The sequence below is a fragment of the Narcine bancroftii genome, chromosome 14 (genome assembly GCF_036971445.1).
Source record: "Narcine bancroftii isolate sNarBan1 chromosome 14, sNarBan1.hap1, whole genome shotgun sequence".
Lineage (NCBI taxonomy): Eukaryota > Metazoa > Chordata > Chondrichthyes > Torpediniformes > Narcinidae > Narcine > Narcine bancroftii.
In genome coordinates this window covers 36,729,820-36,750,248 of record NC_091482.1, presented here as the reverse complement: position 1 = coordinate 36,750,248, position 20,429 = coordinate 36,729,820, and the positions used below count along the sequence as shown (strand labels likewise).

General features: G+C 41.4%; 1 protein-coding gene across 3 annotated transcripts in view; it reads left to right on the top strand.

Annotated features, from left to right (window-relative positions):
- Positions 1-20,429, top strand: part of rhbdd2 (rhomboid domain containing 2) — a 51,601-nt gene that overhangs the window by 7,539 nt on the left and 23,633 nt on the right. The window contains exons 3-5 of one of the 3 annotated variants that reach the window (XM_069912128.1): positions 6,624-6,925; positions 9,428-9,515; positions 10,071-10,227. In XM_069912128.1, the coding sequence (XP_069768229.1) occupies positions 6,624-6,925; positions 9,428-9,515; positions 10,071-10,227 (547 nt within the window). Of the gene's footprint in view, positions 1-6,623; positions 7,023-9,427; positions 9,516-10,057; positions 10,228-20,429 lie in introns of all 3 variants that reach the window. The other 2 variants (XM_069912129.1, XM_069912127.1) reach the window with 2 other exon arrangements.

Below are 20,429 nucleotides of genomic sequence, written 5' to 3'. Positions count from 1 at the left end.
GTTTTCAGGCGCATTGCGCATGCGCGGTTGCGCACTTTTACTTGGCTCCGCGAGCCATTTTTGTAGTCCCGAGCTCGGGACTTCCACTAACCTTAGGGAGCGGGCTACTCTCTCAACGGCGGGCCTCCTCGGACAGGTAAGGCCTTCACCTTCTTCTTCCGACGTTCTTTCTTCTTCCCGTTGCTTTCGACTTTTCTCTCTTCGCTGCCATTTTCTTCCCACCTTTACTTTTACTTTGTTTTAATTTTTATTCTTGTACATTTGTGTTTTGTGAATTTTTTTTAACTTTTCCGGAGAGGGCTGGAGTTCCCTGACCGGCCACTACTCCATTATGTGACTCCTCAGCTCCCTGTTTCTTCATGCAGGTAAGGCCTTCTCCTTTCTTTTCTGGTGTCTTTTCTTTTTTTTCCCATTTTTTTTTAACTTTTTTCTTCTTGGTTGCCATTTTCTTTCTTTTCTCTACAACTCCCTGAAATAGGAGACTCCTCCCTGAAATAGGAGAGTTCTTAAAGTGTTTTTTTTTTCATCAGTATTCACTCAGTAAACAAGCACAGAGTTGTGGGAGGTAAGGAAAACCAGCAGTGAGGTCATGGAACCATACAGGTTAAAGAGGAGGAGGTGCTTGCTGTCTTAATGCAAATAAGGGTTGATAAATTCTCCAGTGCATGACAAGATATTCCTCGGATCTTGAGGGAGGCTAGTGAAGAAATTGCAGAGGCTCTGGCAGAAATATTTAAAATGTTCTTAGCCACAGGTGAGGTGCCAGACAATTGTAGGGTAACTCATGTTGTTCCATTGTTTAAAAAAGGCTCCAAAAGTAACCCTGGAAATTATAGGTTGGTGAGCCTGACGTCCGTAGTAGGTAAATTATTGGAAGGTGTTCTAAGAGATCAGATATGCAATTATTTGGATAGTCAGTAACTGATTAGGGATAGTCAACATGGCTTTGTGCGTGGTAGGTCATGTTATTAGGAGGTTACCAGGAAAGTTGACTAAGAAAAGGTTGGACTTTTGTAAGGTCTTTGACAAGATCCCACGTGGGAGGTTAGTCAGGAAGGGTCAGACGCTAGGTATTCATGATGAAATAATGAACTGGATTTGACAATGGCTGGACAGGAGAAGCCAGAGGGTAGTGGTGGATGATTGCTTCTCAGATTGGAGGTCTGTGTCTAGTGGTGTGCCTCAGGGATCGGTGCTAAGGTTGTTTGTCATCTATCTTAATGATCTCGATGATAATGTGGTAAATTGGATCAGAAAGTTTGCAGATGATACTAAGTTTGGAGGTGTTGTAGACAGTGAAGAAGGTTTTCAAACCTTGCAGAGGGATCTGGACTAGCTGGAAAAATTTGCTGAAAAATGGTAGATGGAATTTAATGCAAACAAGTGTGAGGTGTGGCATTTTTGGAAGGACAAACCTAGAAATAACCTATTTAGTGAATGTTAGGGCACAGAGGAGTATGGTAGAACAGAAGGACCTAGGAATACAGATGCATAATTCCCTGAAAGTGGTGTCACAAGGTGGTTAGGGTTACAAAGAGAACTTCTGGCATATTGGCCTTCAAAAATCAAAATATTGCTTAGTTTTAGTCACCGAACTACTAGGGTGTTTCCCAGACTTCAGTAACTGAGTTACAGGGAAAGGTTAAGCAGGTTAGGACTTCATTCCCTGGAAGAATGAGGGGAGATTTGATAGAGGTATTTAAAATTATTAGGAGGATTGAGGCTTTTTTTCACTGAGATACAAACCAGAGGACATGGGATAAGAGTTAAAGGGGAAAAGTTTAGGGGGAACTTCTTCACATTGCCTGAATGCTTACATGAGGCACAGCCAGATCGCCAACGATCTACACAAGTACAAACTACTCTTCTTTTCGGTTGACCACTGATCTTTTAAAATAATCTGTGATAGTGACAAGTCGCGGTAGGGCCATTGTGTTGTCATACTTGTCACTATCACAGATTATTTTAAAAGATCAGTGGTCAACCTGCAGTCTGCCCACCCTCTGGCTCCCTCCGCACCCCCCTTCCCCCCCACCGAGTTCGAGAATCTTACCCCTAACTGCAAACTGTTCACCATGAAAAGTAGGTACTGCAGCCCCAGAAACAGAAAATTTATAAAAGCAGAAGTAAAGCGACTGCTAGCTGAAGGCATTATAGAGCCCAGCAAGAACCCCTGGAGGGCATAAGTGGTGGTGGTTAAGAGTGAGGAGAAGCAATCAATTGCAGCCAGATCATCAACTGGTTCACCTTATTGGAGACCTACTCTGCGGCCATAGCCAGAAGGAACATGAAGGGAACCTGTGGAAATTCCTCACCATGCCCCAAGCCCTGAACTTGATATATAACCAGAAGAAGTGTGTGTTCCGCACTTCACATATGGCTATTCTAGGGTACATGGTGGAGGATGGCATTATTGCCCTCGATCCAGACCATGTGCACCCCCTCCTGGAACTCCCAAAAAGCCTTGAAAAGGTGCCTGGGGTTACCCATTTATGCGGACAAGCCCCATTCTCTAGTGAAGACCACATCAGCAGAGGCCCAAAAGGCCCTTGAGGAGATTAAAGATGAGATTGTCATGGTGGCGATGAATGCTGTTGATGAATTCATCCCTTTCCAGGTGGAAAGCGATGCCTCGGACTTCACCCTGCTGAACCAAGCAGACAGGCCTGTGACATTTCTTTTTCTGCACCCTCCAGGGCCCTGAACTCTGGCACTCAGCCATCAAGAAAGAGGCCCAGGCCATAGTGGAAGCTGTGCGCCACTGAAGGCACTATTTGGGTGGGAAACTGTTCCCATGCTGACAGACCAGAGAGCCGTTACATTATGTTTAATACTGTTTAATACACCGAGGGAATATCAAAAACAACAAGATCATGAGGTGAAGAATTGAACCGTCCACCTATAATTACGAGATCTTGTACCAACCTGGGAAGCTCAATGAGCCAGTGCAAAGGCAGATGGCCTCCACGATAGTCTCTGCCATCCCAAGATCTATCACTTTGTGAGGGTCTGCAACCTCCCCTATTCAGATGAGGATATCATGTAGCTGACCCATAACTGTTCAATCTGTGCAGAGTGCAAGCTGCACTTCTAACAGCTGGAGAAGGCTCAACTTATGACGTCTTTGAACGCCTCAGTACGGACTTCAAAGGCCCCCTTCCCTCTGCAAATTGGACCGTGTACTTCCTTAATATCGTGGATGAGTACTCACGCTTACCATCCGCTATTATCTGTCTGGATAGGACCATGGTCATTAAAGCCCTCCGCAACGTCTTCACCTTGTTCGGATACCCCAGTTACATTCATGGTGATCAGGGATCCTCATTCATGAGTGAGGAGTTGCACCAATATTTCCAGACCAAGAGCATGGCCACAAACAGGACCACCAGCTACCACCCTTGCGAGAATAGGCAGGTAGAAAGGGAGAACGGCATGATTTGCAGGGCAATCCTCCTGGCCCTCATCAAAAGGGATGTTCATCTCCCAGTGGCAAGAGGTTCTTGCGGAAGTGCTACATGCCACCAGGTCCCTACTCTTTACTGTTACGAACACCACCCCACATGAGAAACTGTTCTTCCCCAGGAGGTCGGCATTGGGAACCATCCTACCATCTGGCTGACAACCCCAGGGCTGGTACTACTCCAGGCATGTTACAAACCACAAGTCAGATCCATTGGTCGAGGAGATGCACATTCTGCATGCGAACCCCCAATATACTCGTGCGCAGTATCAGACACTGTATCAGTCTGGGACCTGACTCACGCAGGAGCCCTGTCAGCAGAGGTGCATACGGGAGCTTCAGCCAACGACCAGCCAGTCCTTTGTATCTTGCTGACAACTGAGTACTCGAAGCCACCACCACCACCAGGCCTCCTCCCTTACCATCCCTACAACCACAAACTCTTGAACCAATTTGGAGTAACACAGTGCAGTCTGCTACAGTTTGGATTAACACAGTTCAGCCCCTGCAGAAGCCTTCAAGTATGCAAATGGCTCTGCAGCGATCACACCAGTGGACAAAGCCACTGGACCACCTGAATCTATGAACTGTAAAAGACTACATGAATTGTAATGATGGACTATGTAGCACTTTACCCCGCCAGACTCTTTTTTTTTTAAAAAATGGGGGTGAATGTGGTGAAACATGGCATGCCAACCTTGGAACCAGGCCAGCAGTATGTGAAGACGTGTCTGTCATTTTAAGTTATTAAAAGCCGTTAATCACTCCCTTTGCGTATCATGTGAATTTTTTGCTTTCGTGTTTTTTTTAATCCTAAGATCTGACAATGTCCTGTATTTAAATCCACATGCTTGAATATAGCTATTAACCTGATCAATTAGATTGGACAACAACTTTTTCAAAAGGTTTGCTTCCTGGTACATAGAAGAATGAGGTGTGATTAAATAGAGGTGTTTAAAATTATGAGGGGGATAGACAGAATAAATGTAGGTATGCTTTTTCCACTGAGAGTATGTGAGATACAAACCAGTGGACATGGGTTAAGAGTGAAAGGGGAACATGAGGGAAACTTCTTCACACAGAAAATGAATGGTATGCGTGTGGAATGAGGTGCCAGCTGAAGTGGTGAATGTGTGCTCAATTTTAATACTTAAGAAGAGTTTGGACAGATACATGGTGAGGTCTGGAGGGATATGGACTGGGTAAAGGTCAGTGGGACTAGACCAAAAAAATGGTTCAGCGCAGACTAGAAGGGCCGAAGAGGCTTGTTTCTGTGCTGTAATATTTTATGGTTCTATGTTCGTCAATGACTGTAGCAAGATCAGCAGGGAAGAAGTTCAAGTGTGAATCTGCAAATGAATGTTGCACTTCATAATTTTATATGCTTGAAATACTTAAAATATGAAGGAAATCTCAAAATTAGATTGTATTGTGACAGTTTATAGATATGTTTTTGGGAGATAAATTGGGAAAGGTTTGTTCAAGTAGGTTACATATAAGCACTTTAAAACAGATCTTATTTAAAATACTGGAGCTCTGCTCCATGCTAGACATATCCACAGCTTTAGCAAGAGCTTTGAAGAGTGCTCAAGAGACTTCACTAATGGATTGTTGTTTACAAAAGGCAACAGATGAAAGATCTTGTCGGAGCCGCCTTCTGTCTGGGGATGTTCTAAGATGGTCATGTGGTTTTGCACATGACACACAGATCACTTTCACAATGTTACAGTCAGCAGAAGTAGCTGGGACTGGAACAGGACAAGCTTGTGGAAAGCCATTTGGAAGACTGCCTGGTCAAAGCCCTTGTGGTTCATGCAAGAGGAGAGGACTGGCTATGTAATGTTTCACTTGGAATAAGAGAAACAAAAAGGAACTCTGTGGTGACCTGAAAGAAAGAGGTCATCATCTGGAGAATCCTGAAGGGGGTCAGCAAGACACTGAAGTGACTGATGGGAGTGCATCAGTTGTGGATGTATCAGCAAGAACCTTCCTGAGCGGTAACCATTTACCTTTCACGCACCAAAGCCTGGTGAACTTTATAAATGTTAAATTCTGTGCAACCAGTGAACTTGGAGGAATGAGAAGTGAGAATGGACTGTCAACCAAAGAACTTCTCTGAACTTGCACACACATTACATACACATGCGCTTAGAATTAGAAGGGGGTTAAGTTAGGTTAGTTAAGTTGACATGTTTTCATGTTTAAAGATAATTAAAATCAACTTTTGTTTCAGTAATCATTTATCTTGGTGAATTTCTAGTGCTGCTGGGTTTTGGGGTCTTCTGGGCTCGTAACAATATCTTTAAAAAAAAAAAAAAAAATTGTGATAGGAAAATCCTAAGGTGATTTTCGTGATCACCAACCCAAACTTCATAAAATACACCCAAAAGTGTATTCAGGAAGCAAAAACTTGTTGACAATTGTTATTTCTTTCAAGTTTTTGCTTTCATTTACACAGTGATGCTATGTTTGGCAATGACTTTGTTGTATACGTGATCCTCAATGGGATCTCTTAACACAGTTAACTAGTTTCCTCTGGTTAATTAGAGTTCCTTCAATTCCTAGTCACTCTGTCATGCCAATTAGTCTGATTTTGTAGCAAATTAATGTCTTATTTATATGTTTAATAAAACCAATTATTGTCCGTCCCTAATTGACCTTAAATTTAAGAGTTAGTTTGTAATCCAATGGGTTTGGATTAAAGTAGGCCAGACCAGATGATGCACCTTTGTTGAAAGATATTAATGCACCAGTTGTGCTTTATGGAAATCCATTAGTTTCATAGTTTATGTTACTGAAGTTATCTTTTTTCATTATTGACTTTTATTCAATTATTTGTATTTAAATTCTCCAGCTTCTGTGCAAAGATACAAGTACTTTGAACTCAGACTGCAGAATAAGAATTTAAACATTGCTCATAAGTAAACAGTCTTAAATTCTGAGAACTCTAGCCTTACATTTCTAACAGGAGTCCTTATTAAAAAGCTTTTTTGGAAGTTCAAGTTGAATGTCCCAATACAATTTCAAATTTAGACCTTTGCATGAAATAAATTGCTATCATTGAAAAATGCAGGGGGATGGAAGTAATTGTTGCTTTCAAAATGTTGTGTAAACTATATTATGTACGTATACTAACATTTGTTTTTTTTTGTTTTATTTACAGTGTACAAAGTGCTCAGTTATATGTTCATTCATAAAAGTATGAGTGCACTCGTGTGCAACGTTTTCATGCTGTGGTATTTTGGTGGTGCCATGGAGAAGGACATTGGAACTGTAAAATTTGCATATCTCACACTGCTTTTTGGAAGTCTTGCTGGAATTATTTATGCTATTTTTGGTTCAATATTCTTTGGACTGGAAAATCGAAAAGAAATTCAAGGATTCACAGTGGTCGTTTTTGCCTATGTGGGGATGTCTGTATTTACTACCCCTTTAAAGTATGTTGTGTTTATAACAAGAATCAAGGTGATTTATCTCCCTTTCGTTTTACTTTTTGTTTCACTTTTTATACCGGAATCATCAATCCTGGGTAATATTTGTGGAATCGGCGCAGGACTTCTTTGTATCCTTTATTTCTCCAAAGCATTACAAAATGAATCCTGAATTTCTACCAGGTCTTGTGTTTTGAGGATATATTCTTGTTGTCATCAAAATCCTGGTTGTCTTGTGTACAAGAGGGGGGAAAAATGCCTTTTTTTCTAATTTGATAATCAACACAACAAAAAGCTGAAAATGAAGAGGATGGCGAGAAATCATCTGACAGGAAGAGATAGAGGAAAAATTGGTCTGAGCTACCCTTGGAGTTATAATTTTGTACTGATTCATCTCCCCTCAGAGCTTGTCATGAACTATTTGTAATCTACATCCTTGTTTACGCCAAGTCGAAGTTCTTTATAATTGTATATACCTTAATTAACTCTTCAGCCACTTCTGTAAAAAAAAATGGCCTCAGCTTATCCAGCCCTATGACTGCCCTTTCTAATTCTGATGTCTTGTAAATATCCTCCACACCTTCTCTAATACAGTCAGTTCTTTTAATATGGTGACTAGAACTTTATATTGACTAACTTGTGTTATACACAGTTCTAGGATAGCCCTGTTACAGATGTATTCTCTTAATAAAAGGAAATATTTTCAACCCCCTTGTCTTTTGTTCCTCCAACCCATTCAATAACCACATACAAGTATTCCTAATCTGTTCCTTTACATTGTTGTACATTTCCAAATGTATTATTTCATGATGACTTCCATCTGCCTATTTTCTGACCATAGATTCAAAGGGTAATGCTTCAACCACAGTTGAAAGGCAGAGGGAAGCATTAGACCCTTAGTAATTTTTGTATAATTTCCAAACTTCTTTATCATATCCCCTGAATTTACATCTAAATCAATATTATTTCAAGCAAGGAAGTACAGGGCCTTGTGGGAAAAGTCAGCTGTAATAAACACCTGTGAACATACTCTGTTTCCTGCCTCTCAAATAATTTAGGATCCACTTTGCCACTCTTCAGTGGATACAATGTTTTTTAAACAATTCAACCATCTTGTCATGTGGTACCTTGTCAGATGCCTTCCTATAATCTTTATAGGTTACACCAAATGCACTGTTCTTATCAGAATCCTTTTTCTCATGGATGTGTCTGTTTTTAATCAAATCCGTGCTGTCCTTGATTAATTCTAATCATTCTAAATTAAAGTTTATATTGCCCCTGAGATTCCAATTATTTGCCCAAGACCAAAGTTAAAATAACTGGCCCGAATTGTTTTAATTCATTATTTCTTTTTAAACAATGATGTATTAAAAGTCTTCAATTGTCCAATACCATTCCTGCAGCCATGTAGATTTGGGGGAAAAAAGATCCCTTTTGCAATGTCTTCCTTTCCACAGCTTGGAATATATTTTATTTTGGTGAGCCATCCACTTTTGAGGGTCCCTCATGCTCCTGTACCTGGGGCCCTTGATAGAGGCTGCTTTCTTAAGACACCGCCTCTTGTAAATGTCCTTGTTGGAGTGAAGACTGCTGACCATGATGGCGCAGGGCATGTTAACAACCCTCTGGAGTTTTTTCTTGTCCTGAACATTGGCACCAGACAGTGATGCAACCAATCAGAATGTTCTCCACACTGACTGGTCTGTTGAAGTCTTCAAGGGTCTTTGGTGACGTACCAAGTCTCCTCAAACTCCTCATGAAGTATAGCCGATGACAAACCTTCTTCATGAATGCATTTTAAACATATTTAGATTTTCTTTGATTTTACAAGCCACTCTTTTTAATCATGCACTCTCTTGACTCCTACTTTTATATTTTACTTCTCCACATTCAGCCATAGTCCATTTTCAATGTTTCAGCAATCCCACTTGTGCATCGCTGTAGACATGTCTTCACAGAACCCTTTTCCTTTCCGTCTTAATTGTCTTTCATTGCTCTGAGATTGATTTACCTTAAAGCAGTTGTTTCTAGCCCACTTTTTCCATCACATCAGTGTAGAAAAATTGACCTAACTCTACTTTAGCACCCGTTCCCTTATCATTATTTTCTTCTATAAATATGCTAATTTTAACAGAATTAGTGTCGCTATTACAAAAAGTGCCTCCCTGATGATGCATCTTCCACCTGCCCAGCTCATTTCTCAAAACTAAATTGAGAATAGCACTCCCTAAAGTTGTTACATACTGGCTTAAAAATTCTGCTGAATGCAGTTTACAAATTCTGTGCACTCTTTATCTTTTATATTGACAGTATCCCAGTTAATATAACAAAATTGAAATCTATTAGTGCTTATTCCTGAGTGTTTTTGTGCTTGTCATAAATTTGCCTTCAACTGTATTTATCTCATTTGGACTTTGGGTATATTTCCAGCAGTTGCTCTTTGGTTCAACCCATATAGGGAATTCAGTAACCATTCTGGATTGCAGAAATGTCAGCTATGCTAAGGTTTGATTTTTCTCTTTTCCACCCTGTACAGCTGATCCTGGACCTGGCAGATTCTGCAAGCTCCAGTAGAATGCAACCCCCCTCCCATCCATCGCCAAAACAAATACTGCTTAGAAAAGGTAGTCTCATGGATTTCCTCAAGTATCTGTCTGTTTGTCTGATAGCTACTCAGATTTTCTGCCCATACTCTCTTGTGTTGTGGGCTTTCCACAAAATACTCAGGCTTGATATTGAGCAAAAACATGACAATGCAGTCATTCTTCAGACCCCAGAGAGCATGACCTAAGCATCATGCACCGATGGTTTCTCCGAAGACGGAAACTCACTAGAGTCTGAGAAGTCTTGCTAAGTCCCTATTAGATTCACTTGCTAAGTGCTGAACACCTCCTCCCTATTGCACTGAATCACCAAAATCTTGAGTTTCACACTCTGTATTAGCTGCTGGCTTCCAAGCTACTAACTCTTATTTCAGCAAGATATTAATGCAAGAACTTGCAATCTAATATTTAACACCATTAAAATACTGCTTGCTTGATCCACTTGTAACTATTTGGACCTTTTTATAGTTTTATCAAAGAAATGCTTAACTATATGATTTAATTAAAGAAATGACTTCAATAATTGTGACTAATCAGATCATTCATATTTGTCCTTAATAAAGCCTATTTTACTAGATGCTTCTGGCCGGAAGTACTTTCCATATCTCGATTTGCATGAACTGACTGCTGCATCTTTGGAGAGGTATTTTCCTTTCAACAGTCTGAAAAATTTACCAGGAATCACATTTTATTCAGCCTTATGGGAGGTGAGAAATGTCGAGATGACAAATAGGTAAGTGTGCTATTTTTGATTGAGGTTCTAGGTTCTCCCTCATTTTCCCCTTTGTTCTCTCCATGTTTATCTTACCACATTTCAAATAAGCCTTCCTGTAGTCATGAGCAGTTAGTTTTTCATATTACTTGGCTGGTGTAGCCAAACCTAATTCCATTGATGCCTGATGACCATAAGACTCCTTTATTGTCAGAAACGCAAAAGGCGTACATTTCTTTCCCTTTGTTTGCCCTTTAAAGGCACACAAACTGGTGCCACTAGTCCAGTGCCTTCTGAAAATGAGAAAGAGAAGCAAAGGAGAATTCCTAAATAGACATTGAGTGTCCATGGATCCTACCACCTCCTTTGATGCCATGGCCTGCTGTGTCTCCATTACCTACGGAACCCAACCTCAAGGCATCTAAATCACCCTCCTCAGCCCCTGGTTCTTAGTCCCTGATGCAGTTAAGAAGCTGACAGTGCCTGAGGTCAATGAGGAGCTTTGCTCACCTTTGGTACCCTCATGAATCCCATTCCTGATACCTGGTTTCCGCAAGCCGATCACCTTCCTTTCCTAAGCATAAGCCATTCTTAGCAGATGGTGCGGCACTGTTAAGTATCAGAGCCCTTTTTGCTCTTTATACACTGATCTGCGCAACCTCATTCAACGCACCCCTACAGCCGACAAGGTTGTCATCCTTGGCGACTTCAACGCTCGCGTTGGCAAAGACTCAGAAACCTGGCCAGGAATCCTGGGCAACCATGGTGTCGGCAAGTGCAACGACAACGGGCTCATCCTGTTGGAGCTCTGCACAGAACAGCGGATTGTCATTACAAACACCCTTTTTCAGCAAAGGGACAGCCTGAAGACTACCTGGATGCATCCCTGATCCAAACACTGGCACCTCCTGGACTACGTCCTGGTGCGTGAAAGAGACAAACGAGATGTGCTCCACACCAGGGTCATGCCCAGCGCGGAATGCCACACTTACCACCGGCTTGTTCGCTGCAAGCTCAACCTTCACTTCAAGCCAAAGTCCAGGAACAGTAAAGCCCCCAGAAAGAGGTTCAATGTTGGAAACTTACAGTCAGACGAAGTGAGAGGAAACTTCCAGGCAAACCTCAAAGCAAAGCTCGAGGATGCAGTCCGCCTCACGGACTCGTCCCCCGAAACCCTCTGGGATCAGCTGAAGACTGCCATACTGAAATCCACTGAAGAGATACTGGGCTTCTCCTCCAGGAAAAACAAGGACTGGTTCGACGAAAACAACCAGGAAATCCAGGAGCTGCTGGCAAAGAAGCAAGCTGCCCACCAGGCTCACCTTGCAAAGCTGTCCTGGCCAGAGAAGAAACGAGCCTTCCGTCGCGCATGCAGCCATCTTCAGCGCAAACTCCGGGTGATCCAAAATGAGTGGTGGACTAGCCTCGCTAAACGAACCCAGCTCAGCGCGGACATTGGCGACTTCAGGGGTTTTTACGAGGCTCTAAAGGCTGTGTACGGCCCCTCACCCCAAGTCCAAAGCCCACTGCGCAGCTCAGACGGCAAAGTCCTCCTCAGCGACAAGATCTCCATCCTCAACCGATGGTCAGAACACTTCCAATCTCTTTTCAGTGCCAACTGCTCAGTCCAAGAATCCGCCCTGCTCCAGCACCCTCAACAGCCCTTGAGGCTAGAGCTGGATGAGGTCCTCACCCAGGAAGAGACATATAAAGCAATTGAACAACTGAAAAGTGGCAAAGCAGCAGGTATGGATGGAATCCCCCCCCCCCCCAAGAGGTCTGGAAGGCTGGCGGCAAAACTCTGCATGCCAAACTGCATGAGTTTTTCAAGCTCTGCTGGGACCAAGGAAAGCTGCCTCAGGACCTTTGTGATGCCATCATCATCATCCTGTACAAAAACAAAGGCGAGAAATCAGACTGCTCAAACTACAGGGGAATCACGCTGCTCTCCATTGCAGGCAAAATCTTCGCTAGGATTCTCCTAAATAGAATAATACCTAATGTCGCCGAAAATGTTCTCCCAGAATCACAGTGTGGCTTTCGCGCAAACAGAGGAACTACTGACATGGTCTTTGCCCTCAGACAGCTCCAAGAAAAGTGCAGAGAACAAAACAAAAGACTCTACATCATCTCTGTTGACCTCACCAAAGCCTTCGACACCGTGAGTAGGAAAGGGCTTTGGCAAATACTAGAGTGCCTCGAATGCCATCCAAAGTTCCTCAACATGGTTATCCAACTGCACGAAAACCAACAAGGTTGGGTCAGATACAGTAATGAGCTCTCTGAACCCTTCTCCATTAACAATGGCGTGAAGCAAGGCTGCATTCTCGCACCAACCCTCTTTTCAATTTTCTTCAGCATGATGCTGAAACAAGCCATGAAAGACCTCAACAATAAAGACGCTGTTTACATCCGGTACCGCACTGATGCCAGTCTCTTCAATCTGAGGTGCCTGCAAGCTCACACCAAGACACAAGAGCAACTTGTCCGTGAACTACTCTTTGCAGACGTTGCCACTTTAGTTGCCCATTCAGAGCCAGCTCTTCAGCGCTTGACGTCCTATTTTGCAGAAACTGCCAAAATGTTTGGCCTGGAAGTCAGCCTGAAGAAAACTGAGGTCCTCCATCAGCCAGCTCCCCACCATGACACCACATCTCCATCGGGCACACAAAACTCAAAACAGCCAACCAGTTTACCTATCTCGGCTGCACCATTTCATCGGATGCAAGGATCGACAACGAGATAGACAACAGACTCGCCAAGGCAAATAATGCCTTTGGAAGACTACACAAAAGAGTCTGGAAAAACAACCAACTGAAAAACCTCACAAAGATTAGCGTATACAGAGCCATTGTCATTCCCACACTCCTGTTCAGCTCCGAATCATGGGTCCTCTACCGGCATCACCTACAGCTCCTAGAACGCTTCTACCAGCGTTGTCTCCGCTCCATCCTCAACATCCATTGGAGCGACTTCATCTCCAACATCGAAGTACTCAAGATGGCAGAGGCCGACAGCATCGAATCCACGCTGCTGAAGATCCAACTGCGCTGGGTAGGTCACGTCTCCAGAATGGAGGACCATCACCTTCCCAAGATCGTGTTATATGGCGAGCTCTCCACTGGCCACCGTGACAGAAGTGCACCAAAGAAGAGGTACAAGGACTGCCTAAAGAAATCTCTTGGTGCCTGCCACATTGACCACCGCCAGTGGGCTGATATCGCCTCAAACCGTGCATCTTGGCGCCTCACAGTTCGGCGGGCAGCAACCTCCTTTGAAGAAGACCGCAGAGCCCACCTCACTGACAAAAGACAAAGGAGGAAAAACCCAACACCCAACCCCAACCAACCAATTTTCCCTTGCAACCGCTGCAACCGTGTCTGCCTGTCCCGCATCGGACTTGTCAGCCACAAATGAGCCTACAACTGACGTGGACATTACCCCTCCATAAATCATCGTCCGTGAAGCCAAGCCAAAGACAAAGACTGTGTTACGTCACCAGGTTGATGTATTGAGATGAAAACAGAGGATTCCATTTTATACTATCATTAATGTAGCCAGTAAACTATCATTAAAACCCACATTTAAAAAAAAAAATATATTTTCATAACAAGATTTTTTCAACATGTTCTCTTGAGAGGACAGTGACAAAATTCAAGCTGAGTTTATCAAGTTGATATTTAGTGAAGCCATTGCGCAGAAACAGAAAATAATGTTTTGGAGCACAGTTCGATGCACATTTTGTACATATTTATAAATTTTTGGTCATTATCAAATGGAACAAACAGCTCTACTTCAAACATTTTCAGAATAGCGTGTACATGTTCTTTAGTATAGTATCTCACTAAAAATATGACAAGTTGAATATGAAAACTATGTAAAAGTGGGTTTTACTTTAAAATTTCTATTAATTTTTGCTGAGGCCAAATTAACATTAAGTAAACAACATTTGCTACTTTTTTTAATTTGCTTTGTTTGTGCCTTTTTTTTACATGTTTCTTTTCCATTGAAACTTTATGGTACACCTTTTTGTCTTCAATTTTTTTATGGGGAGGTCTTTCTTTGGAGGTGTTGGCCAAAGTATATGTTAGCTGCGCAAATCTAGTTACTTAAATCTTCACCATGAATCATAATTAATATTTAAGTGGAGTCCTTTTTGAAAGCAATCAGAAAATGTCGATGAGCAAGAGAAACTATTTATTGAAATGGTAACTGCCTATGTTTCATCTTGGTGAACAGATATCAAAGTCAAAATTCAATGTATGATTTTTTAAAAAGCAAATTATTTCCATCATATTTTCAAAGGCAAACTTTTTTGATCAAGTTTTTATTTTAGTAGATTACATATGACATGAAAATAACCTCTATGAAACCAGAAATAGAAAATGCTGGAAATGTCATGTGGCATCTGTGGATAGAAAAAAATATGAATCCAAATAGATGGTCATGAACATGTCACAAAAGTTGTTGTTTTGTGGTATCATTACAGTGCAATATTGCTATAAATTAACAATATATATAAAAAAAATAGTGTAAATGAAGAGAAAGTGGATGGGGTAGCAACTGTGGTTCATTGTCGTTCAGAAATCTGATGGCAGAAGGGAAGAAGCTGCATTTATACCGTTGGGTGCTTATCTTCACGCTCCTATATCTCCTTCCTGATGGTAACAGTGTGAAGAGGGCATGGCCTAGGTAGTGAGGGTGCTTGAGGATAGAGGGTGCATTCTGAAGACACCACCACTTGTGGATATCCTTAATGGAGTGAAGCTAGTGCCCATGATGGCTCTGGCCAAGTTCACAACTCTCCGCAGTCTCTTCCTATCCTGCATTGGCATTTCCATACCAGACAGTGATGCAACCAGTCAGAATGCTCTCCACAGTACACCTGGAGAAATTTTTAAGAGTCTTTGGTGACGTTCCAAATCTCCTCAATATAGCTGCTGGTGTGCCGCCTTTGTGATTGCATCGACATGAGGTCCCATGATAGATCATCTGAGCTATTGAGACCAAGGAATTTGTTCTTAACCCTTTCCACTGACCCCTCAATGAGGACTCATTTGTCTTCTGATTTTCCCCCTCCTGAAGTCCACAAACAGTTCCTTGGTTTTGCTAGCATTGTTGTTGTGACACCATTCAACCAGCTGATCTATCTCACTCCTGTTCGCTTCATCATTGTTGACAACCTTAGTGTCATCGGCATATATGTAGATAGTATTTGAAATGTGCTTAGCCACAGAGTCATGTGTATAGAGCAAGTGGGCTAAGTATGCATTCTTGAGGAGCGCCTGTGTTGATTGTCAGTGAGGAGGAGACATTTCTAATGAGGAAGTCAAGAATCGAGTTACAGAGGCCCAGGTTTTGAAGCTTGTTGACCAGTACTGAACATGATGCTGGTGAAAGCTGAGCTGTAGTGAATGAAAAATAGCCTAATGTATGTGTGATGTCTAGGTGATGTCTAGGTGATGCAGGGTTGAGTGGAGAGCCAGTAAGATTGCACCTGCTATGAAGCGATTGTGGAAGTAGGCAAATTGCAGTGGGTCCAAATCTTGGGTAAGAATTGATTCTGGCCATGACTAACCTCTCAAAGCATTTCATCTGAGTAGATGGGCGATAATTATTTTGGCAGCTCACTCTGCTCTTTTTGGCCATCGGTCTGATTAATGCCCTTTTGAAGCAGATGGGAACTTTCAACTGTAGCATTGAGAGATTAAAAATGTTTGTGAAGAGTCCAGTTAGTTGGTTGACACAGATTTTCTGGGCCTGATGCCTTGTGAGGGTTCACCCTCTTGAAGGATGCTCTGATGTTGGTCTCAGAGGCAGATGTCACAGGGCCGCCGGTTTCTGCAGGGATTCTCATTGATACCATTAGATTCTCCTTTTTAAAATGAGCATAAATGGTGTTACAGCTCATCAGGTAATGAGGCATCTCAACCATTTATGATGTCCTTTTATCAGACAACTGCCTTTTTTTTGTTTTACTGTATTTCATATTTTCACCATCTGTAGTTCTTTGCTTTTTGATTTAGTGTGAGGCTGAGTCTTGTTTGTAACTCTGAATTTAGTTTATTTATGATGACTACACATACATTAGTTGGCACTCTAGGACTAATTTGACTTCATTGGATCTTATTGTTCTATCACAGAACAGTAAAATGTAAAAGTATTGTAAACTGTAGGTAGTGGTTGCTAGATTCAAATTTTGCACAATGCTAACTATAATATTCTGTAACAAGTAAGCCACTATGACACAGCCAAAGAGTTGTCATTAAGGTGAGAGAGATTGAAGTTTCAAGTAGTACAGTAAAATCTCCATTATCCCACACCTATGAGATCATGAATGCCAGATATGCTAATTTTCCGGTTGACTGAGACTCGCTCTTTCAATGCCTAACGAATACACCTGTATTAAGAATTCGCTGTTTAAAAGACAAAAGACAGTGCAAAAGAAATTTGGGGGAAAAAAATTACTGTAACCTTTAATTATGTATAGTTTACTAATCAAGTAATTCCCATAACTTAGAAAATTTAAATTTGAACCCCAGTCACTGGTGCTGTAACAGCTTTTGCTAGCCTCTATGCTAACTGTGCTGCCGTCATAATTAACTCCCCTCCCCCAAGATGACAGATAAATCCTGACTGATGTATTTAATGCAAATAAAAATAGTCTTAATAGGCAAGGATAGGGAGACACTCTGGGAGAGTGAGCAGCATCGGATGGCTCTTTGTCCTGGGCGATGCCACGTCATTCCAATGCCACTTTATTCAAACAGGTCCTGCGGACCGGGACACTCCACTGACTGAATGTTTGCTCCTATCTTCACCAAGACAATTCGACCCACCTCTAGGCAAGTGTCCTGGTCAGGACCCAGGACACCTTGCTTGTGATGACAATCTAACTCCCCTCGATGCCAGTGTTCGAGTCAGGCCCTTGGCACAACCCGACTTGCCTCCAAGCCAGTGTCCTGGTCAGGGCCTTGGTGCACCTTCCTCGCACAGACAACCCAACTCACCTCCACACAAGTCTCCTGGTCAAGCCCTTGATGCACCTTACTCTGTTACTTTTGGGACTAAAGAGACTTTGTTAGCACTGACCTTGTGTCTGTTCAAGAGGCTTAAGTGGTTTTAGATTAAAAACATGGCTTCCTTAGCAGTTCTTATTCAATAATTAAGAGCTACTTCAAATCCACTAGCTCTGTCCTTCTCAGACATGTCAACTCTGAATGAACTCTCTTCTCTGAAAACAATGGTTCTCTATAAATGTGCTGTGACCTGTGTGTGACTCTGTACCAACCCACAGCTAACTTACCAAGAATACAAATACAATATTTTAACTCTATAATTTACTAATATATTTGTACAAAATAAATATAGTTTAACATTAAAGATTAACATAAATCTGTTACACCTTGCACTGACAACCTGACTCACCTCCACACAAATTTCCAAGTCATGCCCTCACTGAGCCTTCCTCAGACTGACAACCTGACTCACCTCCACGCCAGTGTTCTGGTCAGTGCCTCAGTGCAACCTGGCTGACCTCCATGCATGTGTCCCAGTCAGGTTCTCGGTGCAACTAGGTCCTTGACGCAACCTGCTCACCTCCACTCAAGTGTCCCAGTCAAGTTCTCGGCACAACCTAACTCACCTCCTTGCCAGTGTCCCGGTCAAGCCCTCGGCTCAACCCAACTCACCTCCATGCCAGTGTCCCGGTCAAGCCCTCGGCTCAACCCAACTCACCTCCACGCCAGTGTCCCGGTCAAGCCCTCGCCGCACCTCCACACAAGTGGCGACAGTGAAAAGAATGTGCACGCATTGAAGGGCATTGCTAGTTCAGTGGGGTAAGCCTGCGCATGTCCAAAATAAGTCTCAGTGCTCCCCCACAGGGTGCATCCACCCAGTCTAATTCATTCAATCTGTTTATTTATTTGTTTGTTTGTTTGTTTCCTCTATTATTTGCCAGTTGATTGAATTCTAACTAATGGGGATTTTACTGTACATGTAATATAACATTTAGGATAGCAAAAGTTAGAAATGGAAGAAAGATCTCTACTCTGAGAGATGCAATTCCAACATTAGGGCAGTTGAGAGAGTATTTTCTATTTGTTTTAATGATGCTGAATTTTAACTTAATATTTGATAAGTCATTAATTGCCCACCTTTAATATTGCTAACCTTGATAACAAAATTAATTTAGAAGTATGTTCTTCTTTAAAATGTGCCAGTAGAATGTCAATTTTTAGTTTTCCATGTCAACTAAAATTGATGGTTATAACATTGACTACATTGCATAATACTCCCTCAGCTGAGCAAAAGATGAATGCTTCACTTCTTCCAAATGCCAAATTCTTTCAAACCCTGCCTAATAGAAATATTTTGATTTCAGGTGGTTTGCCAGGTGGGAGTGACTGTTTCATAAGTTCAGGGAGAGATTTGGTGTCGCTTTGTCTTGGAATCGGATGCACTTTAGATAGCTGTGAACATGTGAAACTTGTACAGGCCAGATGCTTTCAGTGATACTCAGTGATGAGAACCATCTGTACAACATTCTCTCTAAGAAGGAATATTAAAAAATTAGAAAATCTCTTTATAGTTTTGTTATTTTTAAGATCTTTTAATAATCAGTTTTCTAGCTACCCACTGTTGCTGCTTGACCTGCTGAGCCTCTCCTGCAGATTATCGTTGTATTCTTCAATGGACACTGCTTATCTGTCGAGCATTTGAGGGTATCCACAATGGAAATGGAGGTTTCAACATAGAGTTATCAAGTTGAGTTCATGTGAATCTAAACTCTAATCCTTGGGAGCTTCAACAATTTTCATTCTATGCCATGCTACACGGGGAACTGTCAGTCATAGAGAGAGCAGTCCCTCCAAATGAAAAAAGCTCGTGGTGTACCATGGAAGCATTTTTATTCTGCTAAATGCAAAGTTAATAGTTTTAATATGTTGCATGTGATGTATTTTGTGTGTGTTTTGATCTCTGGCTTTTCCACATAATGATTTCTGATGATTTTAAACTGATAATGTGGCTGCTTCCTTGCAATCGCTGTCATGCTGTTTTATTCTCTCATACTTTTGTTCTTTTCCTCAATTCCTCTAAACACTCCGCTTAAAAGCTGTCAAGTTTCTTTATAAACTTAGAAATCCATTCATGCAAAGACGTGTTACAGACTGTGGTGTGTAAATATCAACTTCTGATGCAAACTGTTGCAATATTCAAAGCAACACAAATTTTACAATATCAGAATGTCAATTATTTCCATATTGGAACCATAGAACACTATAGCACAGAAAAAAGGCAATTTGGCCATTTTAATCCATTCTGTAATCCTCCAGACCTCTCCCATTCATGTATTTATACAATTTATGGATTAATATAATTATGTTTATAATTCCAGTTGATGGAATTATCAAAAATAAATGTCAATCATTTTTGTTTTGAAGATGGATTAAGGATATTGGATTATATTTGTGTTTACTTGTCCTGTTGAGTGCAGGAAATGGAAAGGAAAGAGGCTGCCATTGATAACCATCCTGTCCATCCTGGATCCTCATCGTTCAACTGTGGCAATCTAGTCACATTTCTCCATAATTTTAAGTTTGTAGTTTTCAAAATACTTCATTACTTTTTAAAAATGCCTTTGCCTTATCAACCACTTGTGAAATTATCTTTTATTGTCTGTAGACAGGACAGACAGGGGTAAGTCAGAGCATGGAAAAGTCTAACTGACTTAACTGCACAGTTACCTTAAGGCAAGAAATCTGACAGGCAAAGGGGATGAGCTCAAGTTATGATTAGGTAAAGAGTAAAATATAGGATGGTAATATAAGTGGGAAAATAAAATTAACTTGAAAAGTGAAAAAGTAGAGATAACTTTACATTTTCAACACTTGCTTGAAATGTTGTTTTTGATTCCTGCTTGTGCATTTCAGTAATATTAATGATTTCAATTACATTTCCAAGTTAATGTGATTACATGATGCTAACACCTCAATAAATATTGTGAATTGTTCTAAATAGTGAAATGTGTTTCCAATCATATTCCAACTTGGAGGCTGATCTATGTCTTGTTCTTGTCGTGAGGAAATTATAAAGGGGATATTTCCACTTATGTAAGAATCCAAAGCTAAATCAGAATTTTATGCAAAACTTCCATATTCAGAATGTAGTTAACATTGTAGATACATTTAATGGTTAGTTGGGTAGGAGTTGTTGAAGAAAGT